Source organism: Cuculus canorus, chromosome 1 (genome assembly GCF_017976375.1).
Source record: "Cuculus canorus isolate bCucCan1 chromosome 1, bCucCan1.pri, whole genome shotgun sequence".
Lineage (NCBI taxonomy): Eukaryota > Metazoa > Chordata > Aves > Cuculiformes > Cuculidae > Cuculus > Cuculus canorus.
This window is the reverse complement of record NC_071401.1, coordinates 3,033,881-3,048,309: the sequence shown is the minus strand read 5'-3', so window position 1 is coordinate 3,048,309 and position 14,429 is coordinate 3,033,881. Positions and strand designations below refer to the sequence as shown.

General features: G+C 42.9%; 2 protein-coding genes across 2 annotated transcripts in view; both read right to left on the bottom strand.

Annotated features, from left to right (window-relative positions):
- Positions 1–1,406, bottom strand: part of YAP1 (Yes1 associated transcriptional regulator) — a 96,238-nt gene extending 94,832 nt beyond the window's left edge. Inside the window, 2 exon segments of the mRNA XM_054081458.1 lie at positions 849–1,029; positions 1,031–1,406. Of these exon segments, the coding sequence (XP_053937433.1) occupies positions 849–1,029; positions 1,031–1,134 (285 nt within the window). The 5' untranslated portion in view covers positions 1,135–1,406.
- Positions 1,407–1,915: 509 nt separating this feature from the next.
- Positions 1,916–14,429, bottom strand: part of CFAP300 (cilia and flagella associated protein 300) — a 28,857-nt gene continuing 16,343 nt past the window's right edge. Inside the window, exons 6-7 of the mRNA XM_054057029.1 lie at positions 8,926–8,992; positions 1,916–3,649 (exon numbers count right to left, since the gene is read on the bottom strand). Of these exons, the coding sequence (XP_053913004.1) occupies positions 3,512–3,649; positions 8,926–8,992 (205 nt within the window). The 3' untranslated portion in view covers positions 1,916–3,511. The remainder of the gene's footprint in view (positions 3,650–8,925; positions 8,993–14,429) is intronic.

Genomic DNA, 14,429 nt, shown 5'->3' with positions numbered 1-14,429 from the left:
CCACTACCACAACACAGGGTGACTTCGGAGAAAAGTGCATGGGATGAAATCAATAAGCAACGAGCTTGATCTTTACGTCCCTTCCAACTCAAACCATTCCATGATTCTATCTATTATATCCCTTAGCTCTGCTTCCAACCCAAACCATTCTATGATTTATGCAGAATTACTGTGCGTTACTGCTTCAAAAAAGGGGCTGTTATTCTAATCCAGGGGAAGAAGGAGGCAGCGACCACCCCACAGCCCCAGCCGGGTGTCCCCCGCCCCGCGCCCCAGCCCCAAAGCGCCTCCCCCGGGAGGAGCTCGGCTTGGGGGGGAGGGAGAGAGGGGAGAGAGGAAGGGGGAGAAGGGAAGGAGGAGTGGGAAGGAGGAGGGGGGGGGGGACAGGGACGGGGAGGGGGAGAGGGAAGGGGAGGGAGGGAGAGGGAAGGAGGGGGGGAGGGAGGGAGAGGGAAGGAGGGGGGTAGGGAGGGAGAGGGAAGGAGGGGGGAGGGAGGGAGAGGGAAGGAGGGGGGGAGTGAAGGAGAGGGAGGGGGAGGGAAGGAGAGGGAGGGGGAGGGAAGGAGAGGGAGGGGGAGGGAAGGAGAGGGAGGGAGGAAAGGGGAGGGAGGGGAGGAAGGTAATGGAAGGGGATGGGAAGGGGGAGAGGGAGGGAGGGGAGGGACGGAGGAGGGAGGAAGGGTATGTATGGAAGAGAGGATGGGAGGGAGGGTATGGAAGGGGGTGGAAAAGTGTGAAAGGGAGGATGGGAAGGTATGGAAGGGAGGGGAGAGAGGAGAGAGCAGGGAAGGGGAGGAGGGGAAGGAGAGTGGTGGGACGGTCAGGGAAGGCGCTCCCTTCCCCCTCACCTGGCGGGAGTGCGCTTTGGGCTCGGGCGGCTTGAAGAAGGAGTCGGGCAGTTTGCGAAGCCGCATGGGCAGCGTGTGGGGCACGTTGGCGCCTTTCGGGTTCATGACGGCGTTGAAAAGGGCTTCCAGGTCTGTTTCCGAGTCGCCCCGCACATGCACGACCTGGTGCCCGGCCGGGGGGGGGGCCCGAGCCCGGCGTCTGCGCTGGCCCCGGCGGAGCCCCCGGAGGCTGCTGCGGGGCCGGGGGCTGCGCTGCCTGCGGCTGCTGGGGCTGCCCGGGATCCATGGCTCCGCCGGGACGCCCCGGGCTCTTTTTCCTCGCGGGGCTCAGAGCGCGGATTCGCAACCCCGCATACCCCGCTCTGCAAAAATCACCGGTCTTGAAAGCGCAGCAATTGAAGGGGGAAAAAAACAACTCCGGAGCTGTGCGGCGTTTCTCTGAGCTCGGCCCAGCCCGGCCGGCGCCTCTGTCCCGGCGGCGGAAACCAAACTCGCACAACACTTTGCAAACAAAAGTTCGCAGTTACGCCCGCCCGAATCACTCTGGGGCCGCCGCCGGCTCCGCCCCTCCTGAGCCCGCCCGCACCGGATCCGGCCGAGCGCGCCCTCCTGCGCGCGCCCGCCCGCACCGCCTCCCGCTCGATGGCCGCCCAGAGCGGGGCGGGGGTTCTGCCAGACCTTTCCCCTTCCCAACACCCTCAGCCCGCAGTCCCCTCACGCCTCGCCTCGCTCGCCCGCACCTCCGCCTCTCTTCGCCTCGCGCCCGCGCCTTTCCGAACTCCCGCCCGCCCGCCTTACTTCGTGACGGAAAGCAGTGCCGCCAACCACAGGATTTACCACCCCCCCACTCCACCCCCCCAAATCCCGAACTTCTCTCCCAACTTCCAGGCGGGAGGGGGCAGCGGTGGAGGTTGGGAATGAGGCGTGTTCTCCCCAATCCGCAGGGATTTCATTCGAGTAGAGAGCCTTTCCCTTGCATTCACGCGTCGTGGGTGTGAAAAAGTGGCTGAAAAAGGGATGAGAAGTAGAGAAATGAGCTTTTATTGGATAAAACCGGAGAGGGAAGGGGGAGGCGAAACTGCCAGGAAAGCAGCATGGAGAAATATGGGTTTGAAATACAGAGGAAGGACACGAAACCGTGAGCAAGGAGTGACATTGGTGTGAACAGAGAAAGGACACAAAACCAGCCACGGAGTCATATGGACGTGAAAAGAAAAGAACTGTCAAAGAACTGTAACCGTGCAGTGACATCAATATGGACAGAGAAATGACATGAAAATGTAACCAAGCAGTCAAATCAAGGTGAACAGCGAAGGGACATAAAACTGTAGCGACGCAGTCGCATTGATGTGACCAGAAAAGGGACACAAAAATGTAAGCAAGCAGTGAAATCAAACTGAACGGAGAAGGGACACAAAACTGTAACCACTCAGTCACATTGACATGAATGGAGAAGGGACACAGAACTGTAATCATGCAGTCACATCGATGTGGACAGAGAAGGGACTCAAAACTATAGCCACACAGTCACATTGACATGAACGGAGTGAATAGAGAAGGGACACAAAATTGTAACCACTTGGTCACATCGATGTAACAGAGAAAGGGACACAAAACTGTCACTACGAAGTCACACTAATGCGGACAAAGAAGAGACTCAAAACTGTAACCACACAGCCACGTCAATGTCAATGGAAAAGGGACACAAAACTGTAACCACACAGTCACGTTGATGTCAATGGAAAAGGGACACAAAACTGTAACCACGCAGTCACATCGCCGTGAACAGAGAAAAGGGACAGAAAAATGTAACCAAGCAGTCAAATCAAGGCGAATGACAAGGGACGTGAAACTGTAACCAAGCAGTAATATTGATGTCAACACAGAAGGGACACAAAACTGATGTGAACAGAGAAGGGACACAAAATTGTAACCAGTCGGTCACATTGACGTGGACAGAGAAGGGACACGAAACTGTAACCACACAGTCACATGGATGTGAACAGAGAAATGATATGAAAATGTAACCAAGCAGTCAAATCAAGGTGAACAGAGAAGGGACATGAAAACATTACCAAGCAGTGACATTCATGTGAACAGAGAAGGGACACAAAACTGTAACCACGCAATAACATCGATGTGAATGGAGAAGGGACACAAAACTGTAACCACTCAGTCACATCGATGTGACCAGACAAGGGACACAGAACTGTAACCACGCAGTCACACCGACGCAAACAGAGAAGGGACACAAAACTGTAACCACACAGTCACATTGAAGTGAACAGAGAAGGGACATAAAATTGATATGAACAGAGAAGGGACAGAAAACTGTAACCACAGTCACAACCATGTGGGCAGAAAAGGGACACAGAACTGTAACCATAGTCACATTGACGTGGACAGAAAAGGGACACAGAACTGTAACCACATAGTCACATCAATGGGAGCAGAGAAATGACAAAAATGTAACCAAGCAGTGAAATCAAGGTGAACAGGGAAGGGACACGAAACTGTAACCAAGCAGTGACATCGATGTAGACTTGTAGCTATTCAGTCCATGTAATCGAGGAGCACATCCTAAGAAAAGTAGGAATTTGGAAAAACACGAATTCATGGAGAGAGAAGGCCAACTCTGCTGTAAAACTGGAGAACAGCCAGGTTTATAACTGGTCAGTAAACAAGCTTCCACCAAAGCAGTGGTACAGAGTGTGCACGTGGCGCTTGCAGGGATCCACAACCAAGTAGGCAAAAGTCTGATCGTGGCTTTTGCTTGAAGGGTAACAGAGGCCATTGTTATCCTGAGAGGAAGTAAAAAACCACAGTATTAGTGACAACATGGATACCAATGAGAGAATTAATAAAAGCTAAATCATAGAATCATAGAACAGTTTGAGTTGGAAGGGATATTAAAGATCATCCAGCTTCAACCCCCCTGCCATGGGCAGGGATACCTCCCACCAGCCCAGGCTGTTCAAGGTCCTGTCCAACCTGGCCTTGAACACCTCCAGGGATGGGGCAGCCACAACTTCCCTGGGCAACCTGTGTCAGTGCCTCATCATCCTCAGTGTGAAGAATTTCTTCTAACATCTGATTTAAATCTCCCCCCTTCCAATTTAAAGCAGTTCCTCCTCATTTATTCCAACTGTAAGAATTTATTTCATGGCAAAGTAGAACAAACACACCACAGTTTATTTAAGCAGCATTTTGTCCCCATGAGGATCCTGATGCTACAAACTGCATAGTAGTTCTATCTGAATAGTTCAAATAACCTCGAGGTAAATGTCCTACTAATATAAAATGTAAAGTTAAACACGTAAGCATGTGTTTACACAATTACAGCCTAGCATACAGATGATGAAATATGCAGGGGTCCATTCATACTTCCTTTGAAACAGAAAAACACGGAGCGACTCTATACATAAAGCTGTTCCATCAGTAATTCTTTTTCTCTTACCATTTGCTAATGCATCTGTTCAGTTTCAAATACTCGCTTTTAAGGAAAACCCTTATTACGGCTCTAACTAACAACTTTGAACTGTTACTGAAAACAATCTGTGTGCCAATCCTCAGGAAGAGTTTGAAGGCAATCTAGGCATCTGGCTCCAAAATCCTAATTCTGATAAAGCACATTCATCTGACAACCACCACAAGAAGTGGGCTCTTCAATTTAACATCCTGCGTCTGCCCATGTCAATAAAAGCGTCAGCATTGACAGGGCAGCATAGCTTGACATGTGCTTCAAATCCAGTAGGGATCCAGAAACCAGATGGGGGGATTTTTGGAGGGTTGGCTTTTTTATGTGTTCAGTCTGGTAATTTAAACATCTAAAAAGATTGACAAATGCATAGCTGACACCTTCTTTCTTTTACAACGCACAACAGTTTCCTCCTGCTCCCCATCACCTTTATACATCAGCTGAAGAGATGTAGGTTCTGTTCCACTTTCTTGCCTGAGGAAAATTGCTAGAGTACATGCATCGCTCATTTTCTCCAGGAAAAATTTTAAACTCCAAGACTCCAAACTATTCCAGATTAGAGGTGCATGTCTCACAGGATTTTTTTTTTGAAGCTGTCTACCTTTGTATAAAATAATCATTTTTTTTTTCCTTTGGACCAAGGAAACATGAAAACTGTAACCTCTTTCAGTGGTTGAAAGCAGTTAGCCTAGAAGGAAAAGATCTGGGTTCCAATTTCTACTCCAAGGGTCATTTGTGAATTTTATCCAGTAGCTGTTACTGGCACTCCATTTTTTCTTGTTATTTGAAAGAGGATAAGGCCCCTACTATATGTTCTTGTGTCTTCCTTTGAGGGATTATTCAAGACCATCAATCTTAAATTAAGACAAGCACCACCATAAAAGTATTGCTTTAGACAGGTAGAGATTTGATAATGTTTATTCATAGCATTTTCCAAAGGCTAAAAATAGCATTCTATTTTTAAGCAACGCAGCAGACAAGTTCTGTAGCTCCACTTTTAAGACGCCTAGCTCTGTTCAGGTGTTTTTTTTTTAGGGATACATGTGTAATAAACACTGGATTCTTAATTGCAGTAAGGAGAGCAAGCTTTAAGATTTTGCAGTACTCAATATCACAATGCCTGTGGAGTCTGATCCAAAAATAACCTAGGCTCACGCATGAAACCAAAAACCAGAAGACCAACATCAAGATGTGATTTCTAGTTAAACTTTTTTCCCATTGCTACTGACGATCCCACTCCTTCAGTCTCTAAGGGATCAACCATGTCAGTTGAGATTTTGACTGGCCAAAGGCAGTGCTAGCACACTTAACAATTTGTTCAAGAACTCAAGAACAAAAATGGGTGAAGTTCTGGTGATGAGACATTTCAAGAAACTCCAGAATATACCAGACCTGGTATTGGGAAAATGAAAATAAATATTAATAAATTAAATGGAAAGGATTCTTAAGCTTCTTTTAGTCGGCGTAAGAGGTCATTAAAACCCTAAAATATTAGAGTATAAAGGCTCTGGAATTTACAGAGATTTACTCTAGTTTTTAGAGCAATAGGGTGCACATACATGAATTAAGAATCATACCAATTCCATCTGCAGCATGGACTTCAGTTCAGACACGGCATGATTGATTTACTGATATTAGAGTAGGATGATTTAATTTTCCCTTTGTAAGAACAAAGTTCATCAGCTGATGGTTCAAGAGTGCATATGCATAGGATAATGTGGAGCATAATAGAGAAATAAAGATACTGCTGAACATCTCTCAAAACTGCATCATTTAATCAACAACTTCTAAAAATGAATAAACTAATGTATTACACTGATTTCTAGCACTGCCTTAGCTCGGGTTCAGGTACAGAAAGTTCTAAAATACCAGATAACATCCAAATACAAATACAAAGTTTCAATACATGCAAGCCCCAAAGTTCTCAGGGGTGTTCAGAGTTCAACAGAGTATTTGGTTGCAAGATATAAGTTATTTTTCTTGTGATGCCTAGGTGTAGCGAATTTTGATGCTAAACAGATTTACAGGCATTTTTAACTATGCTTTAATACCTGGAAATAGTTACATTTCTAATAGTGTGAGGTTTTAGATATTTTTTCCAAAACAAGGGCTTCTTACAACAGCTTAAACACCAAATAAAAAGGAAGGGATGGTGTCAGGATGGTGTTACATCAAGTTCTTAATTTCTGGTTTGTACTTGTGCAGATATAAAAGTGTATCTATTTGTCCACTTATTAATCCAGCTCACAAAAACACATGTCCTAACTTCTCAGCTCTTCAAGTCACTTTTACCAGAATATTTATATCAGGCTGAGAGGTTATGTCCTTTCTTTTAGATACAAAGCAAGAAAATATGGCTTAAAAATTGTCAGCTGGACATTAAGATAATAATAACACAGTCTACAATTGTTTACCAAATGAACACAGAAACTAATGTACTGTAGAAATGTCGTTATCTGCTTGAGAGAAACTTTTCAGTGCAAGCACAAGACATTTGTGCTTCAGTAGGTGCCCTTCCTGTAATTTTCAAGTAGAGTTTAAAGCGTTTAGAGCCATCAAACCATCCAGACAAACCCATTTAAGCCTTCCTCTATTCTGAGAGAAAATTCTTCAGGATGGTCTTTAATGCAAACCAGAATTTACGATCTCCTTCGCCTCACAAATTTTCAGAACATACAGTAAACCCCAAGGCTCCAGGGAGGGTATAACACTCTGTATTTACACTGGATTTGCTTTAGTCCATTTACTTCTTTTTTTTCAAAGTGTTGCTGAAGTCTCCCTTCCCTTCCCTTCCCTTCCCTTCCCTTCCCTTCCCTTCCCTTCCCTTCCCTTCCCTTCCCTTCCCTTCCCTTCCCTTCCCTTCCCTTCCCTTCCCTTCCCTTCCCTTCCCTTCCCTTCCCTTCCCTTCCCTTCCCTTCCCTTCCCTTCCCTTCCCTTCCCTTCCCTTCCCTTCCCTTCCCTTCCCTTCCCTTCCCTTCCCTTCCCTTCCCTTCCCTTCCCTTCCCTTCCCTTCCCTTCCCTTCCCTTCCCTTCCCTTCCCTTCCCTTCCCTTCCCTTCCCTTCCCTTCCCTTCCCTTCCCTCTAATGATATTTAATGTATGGCAAAGACAATTAGAGAAGGTCCTAAATATCACGAATCTGCCTAAACAGAAATCTGCACAGTTCACATCAATACATTTGATTCAGAGATGGGGAGGAAACAGCAATAACAGAAGAACATGAAGTTATCAGGGGGTTGCTTTTTTGGTTGTATTTTAGTAGCAATAAAATACCACTTAGTATCCAAATACCTCATCTGCAGCCTACTAGAAAGGTAAATTTTGATACACCCATAAAGTGTATCAAAGGTTCAAAAACCTTTCAGAAGCCTTTTATGAATCACACCTAGCACCTAAAAGGTGATGACCCACAGATGAACAACTGGGCTATATGCAACATACAGGGAAGTTTATGCACCACCTGAAATGACATCAGCTATTTCTTTTGAACGTGGGTACATTATCTGACATTTAATTATCACATATTCTGGTTACTCATGAAGAATGTGGAGTAGTTCATCCTACTGTAACAATTAAATGACAGATACGCTGAATCTAGTAAACAAGCAGCCAGTTCTCATATTTATCTTGATAAACGAATGTATGATTTTGTAAGAGAAACAGACGGGAATGATGATTGACAGGGGAGGGAAAAAGAGTTTAGCAGTCATCTCACCACCCCAGCATTTTTGGATACTAAACTTCCCTGCAGTCTTTACAGAAAGAGATGCAATACAAGCTACTCAAATAGCTCTAGCAATGTTTCTAAAAACAGAAGAAAACAAAGTTGAGAGTGGATTCTTAGTCCCTACTGCTATCTCAATTATAACTAAGCACACCAGGATCACTCAGACCTAAAGATATGTTTTCTCCATAAACTTAGTTTCTGGATGACTATTATGACTTCAAGTATAATCCAGTAAATGTATTTTTTGTGAGGTATGAAACAAAACTTTTGTTATTGATGAAGAGTAAGTAAAGAGGATGAGAAATCAGGGTGAGATCAGGGAAAAGAGTTAAAGAATAAAAAATGATGGCTATGCAAAAATAACCCTTTAAAATGGAATATTACGCTTTCTTTGAGTGAATGCCAATTAATTTCTTTTCATAGTTATGAAAAAGCTGAGACAGTTGGGGTTGTTCAGCCTGATGAAAAGAAGGCTCCAGGGAGACCTTAGAGCAGCCTCCAGTACCTGAAAGCGGCCTACAGGAAAGCTGAGGAGGGACATTTTACAAGACCATGGAGTGAGAGGAATGGCTTTAAATTGGAAGGGCGAAGATTTAGATTAGCCATTAGGATGAAATTCTTCATGCTGGGGGTGGTGAGACACTCGCACAGGTTGCCCAGAGAAGCTGTGGTTGCCCCCTCCCTGGAGGTATTCAAGGCCAGGTTGGACGGAGACTTCAGCAGCCTGGTCTGGTGGGAGGTGTCCCTGCCCATGGCAGGGGGGTTGGAACTGGATGATCTTTAAGGTCTCTTCCAACCCAAACTATTCTATGATTCTATGTTATGCATATTACTTCCAGTAAAATCCCGTACTATAAAATTATTCATACTTACATATGCAGACACTCTGAAGACAGTAGAAATAATATGTATTTCTTTTGTTTCAGGATTCTTTTGAACACTGAAATACAGGGGAATAACACATACTTAATACATACAGTAAGCACCAATTATTTGCATCCTTATTTTTATAAATACATTCTTAACATATGGACTGTGTTCTCACACGAATTTGATAAAGTTCAGATCAATAGTTAAAATTCAGCTAATGTCACAGTGATCATGGAAAGGACATTGGCCATTATGACATTTTACTGAAAACTATTATACGCATCTCGTCATCTGATTTGGATTCACTTTTTCAGCTACTAAACCGATATTACCAAGCCCTAGAAGACTCTAATATAAAGCCTGCTTTTTGATGGTATTCAGCTGAATACTTTGTAAAAAACTTTCACATATTCTTTGAGAAAAAAACCTGTGAAGTGAAATGCATCTCAATACAGACTACGAGAAGCAGCAGTACTATTGGTGAACAAATATGGTCTTTGGCTCATTTTTCATTACCATAGAATTATAGCATAGGTTCATTTTTCCTCCTTTGGAATGTTGTATATCCAGACAGCTGCGCAACTTAGGATCGTATTAGTTCTGAATTTTTATATTTCTAGACTGTTTTTGTTGTGAAGACTGCCTTTTCTTCTCTCACAGTTATGAACAACACTAACATATTATTGCAAAGCACCCAGGCATCTCAATATATTTTAAATCCAAGTATTTTTAAATATGTCATTTTTCCTTGGGTCTGCTTTAAGCAATGCTTAAATATCTTCATAAATTAGATCATGTAACTCCTATTCATCTGATTTAACAGATTCCTATTTACATTAGCTCACTGTGGAACGGTTGAGCCTTATCAATTCCATACTTAGACAGTTCCAAGAAATGCAAAGCTCAAAATCTGCCTGTCACAAACAGAATCAGCTCCCGGGAGTGGTCCCAGTATAGGCGAGTTGCTAGAAGATGCATTTTAAACACAGCCCAGTTGTACACAGCATCAACTCTGAGCTGTCTGTGACAGCAGTCCACTATTACCACTGCTTTTGTAAAGCTTCTTATTATAAGAACAAGCAAACCCAACCCAGCCAACATCATCTTTGTTGATTCAATCTCTCCAACCAATAAAATAAATTGACTCTCCAATTAACTGATTTCATCTGTAGAAGACTGGCATAGTTGTCTATGAATTAAGACTACGCTGTGAAGTTGATCTTTCTGGTGATGAGTCAGAAACAAAGCTTTCTCAGCATATTTTGTTGCAACTGAAATGTTGATATGCTCAACAGAGGATTAAGACTGCATTGCTGAAACTGGTACTGGCCCCAGTTGTCTGCCTTACCACCCCCCTAGAGATTACTGCCTTCCCAGCAGGACAGCTCAACTGGTTCATGACTCAGCTTCTGAAACACTGCAGTATACAGACCAGTATATTAAGATAAACTGAAAGGGATGTCAGTTTATGCTAACGTACCCACTGTGAAGTGCAGCCGTTCAGAAACTGTTTAACCATCTCTGCTTCAAAGAGTGACAACTTTCAAAACAAGATCTAGAAGGTTAGCACTTTCTGCTGTATATCAATGCCCCAAAAGCTTATTGTATTTAAGTTACTCTGGCTTCATAGTCTTGTGTCTGAAAACAATGCTTTCAATTTCTGGTTTCTTAGTTTTCATGTTATATATATCTAGGATATCAAAATAAAGGGTGACAGAGAATAAGTCTTCCTATTTATCTCACTGCCTTGAGAAATTTTCCCCTTGTGGTTAGCTTCTTGTAAATCATTTTTGAGACTGAGTGTTTATTTCTAGTACTTCGGTTAATTTTTAAGGCAAAATAATGTATCTGCCAAAGTCAGATGAGATTCTTCCCTGGCTGACTTGAATGAAACCATGAGGTTGACCTCGACAAGCTCATTTGCTCTATTTCCTAAAAGGTTTTAGAAAAAAAATACTTTTTCTTCTTGAAGAGGATATTACCTTACTTTTGCTCTTTCAAATTGTTAACTTTTAAACTATTCATTTAATATGGTAGTTCCTTCATCACTTTAATGTGTATCTATTCTGTTTTTGTGAACAGCTAAGTTCCTCATCCTCTCACTTTGGGTTCTATTTATATCCTAACCTTACAGGCATTATTTTATTAAAATATATTTTATTTCCAGACATTAAAAGAACAACTCAATTCTTTCACATAAATTCATTCATTGTGGGGTAAAGAGCATGGAAATGGCAAAAAAAGGAAGGAAAAGAGAATGATGAGTACAAGGTGCAACAGCAGCTGTCACCAAGGAGAGACACTGTCAGAAAAATCAGGGGTTAAGTATAGAAGACAAGATTTAGCAACAAAGATTCATAGATTATATTTTAATTAACAAGTGTTTGTGATGTAAATGTATTCTTTAACTAAACCAAAAATACTGCAACAAGGATTTTGAAATTATTTAGGTTACACAGAATATGATGTAATGATAAAATTTTGGATGGATTCAACTGGTCACTGACTAATTACGGCTGGATTAGGAACAGACAAGTTGTTTGTTAATTCATTGGGAAGTAATTATTACTTTTTTTTTTTTAGAAAGGAGAAAATGTCTGCCTTCTAACAATTGCATTTGGAAGTCCGTAGCTGTGCTTGTAAAATATCTGGAGCGCTTACTTTCAAAAGATTATTGCATTCTCTCATAATTAAGGAGTATACATGAAAATACTTTAATAAAAAGAAATCTCAAACCTTTTGACACTATTTTAAATGCTAGTGCCTTAGAGTTAGAACTCAGCAAGGCCAAAAGAAGGGCTGTAATTAAGAGAAGTGGGAAAAATCTCATAACGGGTCTGCCATTCCTGACACTGAGGACTCTTTTGCAGAACTGCTGCCTCCCTGGAAGCGTCGACGGCCAGGTTGGATGGGGCCTTGAGCAGCCTCTTCTAGCGGGAGGGGTCCCTGTCCATGGCAGGGGGGCTTGGAACTGGATGATCTTTAAGGTCCCTTCCAACCCAAACCATTCTATGATTCTATGATTCTATGATTCTATGAACTCTGCATGCCGAGGCTCACTTCTATAAGAAAAAATGTTACAGGATCAACAGTGGTGGTTTACACCTCTATAAGCAGATCATGATTAGATGAGTTCATCTGTGGGGGCTAATTTATCAATGCACATCAGCTAGTGGGCAGCCTCATCTAGTGAGACAGGGGGGTTGGAACTGGGTGGTCTTTAAGGTCCCTTCCAACTCAAACTGTTCTATGATTCTATGATTCTATGATTCTATGATTCTAGTGGCTAATAATTATTGTACTATCAATTGTTTTTCACTAAGTCTTCTGAGCCCTCGAGACGTAAAAATTAAAGCTTAAGAAGAATACGGTTTACAGAAATCTTTAATACCACAAGAAGTTTTTAATATCGTTTTACAAAGAGTAGAAATTATCCAATGTGACTGCAATCCAAGATGAAAAGAAACCAGACGGAGGATAGCAGTCTAGAAAAGAAGAATTCAAAGAATAGTTGGTTTTCAACAGGAATTTGAAGGTGAATTGTTTGGTAAACAGAATTTAAGAGACCACTGCTCTCATTAACAATTGTTTACCAAAAATAAGAGGCCATAAGAAAGTAATTTTTATTGTTTTATTTTCTGGTGTAATTTGTGCAAAAATGAAGTAATAACAGTGTACAGCGTGGACTAGAAATTAGAAATTAGATCAAGACTGTGGCATGAGTGTCCCTCTTCCAGCTGCATTGCTTATCCTGTCACTGGCTTTTTCTCTGTAAAGCTGGTGGTGACAAAACAGCAACGTCATTTGGGATTAACTGGGGACAAGGCGGGGAAGTGAGACAAAGCAGGAACCAATCGTGATTGTAAAGAAGGAGGGAAAGTCTGAAATGTCAAGATCAAAAGCTATTTTCATGGGATTGACAGAGAACTTAATATCAAAGGAGCAAGACAAAAAATTTAGTCAAATTGTGACTTTCTGTTTCAAATGCTAGTCAGTGTTGACACCAGCTCTGCTGGCCATGAGAAACCAGCAGCCATTTATAGGCACAGAAATTGAGAGATTCATGGTAGATAAATGATGAAGATCAGTTATGTCACAAGACCCTTGGAAGATACAAAGCAAGCTGCCAACTGTCAGAGTTGGGCTTGTTCACCCTAGAGAAGAGAAGACTCCAAGGAAACCTTACAGCAACCTTCCAGTACCTGAAGGGGGCCTCCAAGAAAGGTGGGGAGGGACTGTTTACAAAGGCTTTTAGTGACAAGATTAGGGGCAATGGGTATAATCTGGAGAGGAGCAGATTTAGACTAGGCATAAGGAAGAATTTTTTCACCATGAGAGTGGTGAGACACTGCCACAGGTTGCCCAGGGAAGTTGTGGCTGCCCCATCCCTGGAGGTGTTCAAGGCCAGGTTGGATGGGGGCTTGTGCAGCCTGATCTAGTGCCCATTGGATGAACTTTAAGGTCCCTTCCAACACAAACCATTCTATGATTCTATGATTCTAGTAGTAGTCCAAGACTATACATCTAAGACTTAATTGTTGATATCTTATCAATGACAGTGGGAACAGATCTAATTTCAGTAGATGATTACAGAAACAAAAATCTTTAAGTGGGAGTGAATTATAAAACATCAATGTCCATATAGGTAACATAAAATAAGTTTTTATGTGGGACAGGTGCCATTAAAACTGCATATATTTTGCCATTGAAATACTACCATTATTACATTGTATTTTGATAGCTGAACACAAATAAGCTTGCAGATTGACTAAATAACAGCCTCATTTTTAAAGCAATAATGCACAATAAATTTTCAAAATCTTAGAATAATAGAATGGTTTGGATTAGAACGCACCTTAAAGATCATCCAGTTCCAACCCTCCTGCCATGGACAGAGACACCTCCCACCAGACCAGGCTCCTCAAGGCTCCATCCAACCTGGCCTATCTCCAGAGAGGGGGCAGCTACAGCTTCTTGTGGTTATCTGTGCCAGTGTCTCACCACACTCATCATGAAGAATTTCTTCCTCGTGTCTAATCCAAATCTTTCCTTCTCCATTTTAAAGCTATTCCCCTTCATCCTGTCACTACATGCCCTTGTCAAAGGTTCCTCCCCAGCTTTTTTGGAGGCCCCTTTTAGGTACTGGAAGCTGCTCTAAGGTCTCTCTCCAGCATTCTCTTCTTGAGGCTCAACAACCCCAACTCTCTCAGCCTGTCCTCATATGGGAGGTGCTCCAGCTCTCTGATCATCTTTGTGCCCTCCTCTGGACCCATTCCAACAGTTCCATATCCTTCATATGTTGAGGTTTCCAGAACTGGACATAGTTCTCAAGGTGGCATCTCACAAGATCGGAGCAAATGGGGAGAATCCCCTCACTCGACCTGCTAGCCATGCTTCTTTTTATGAAGCCGAGGGCATGGTTGGCCTTCTGGGCCGCGAGTGCATGTTGCTGCTTACACTGACACCAAGTATCTACGCACAGCACATAAATCTACAAATGTATAGAC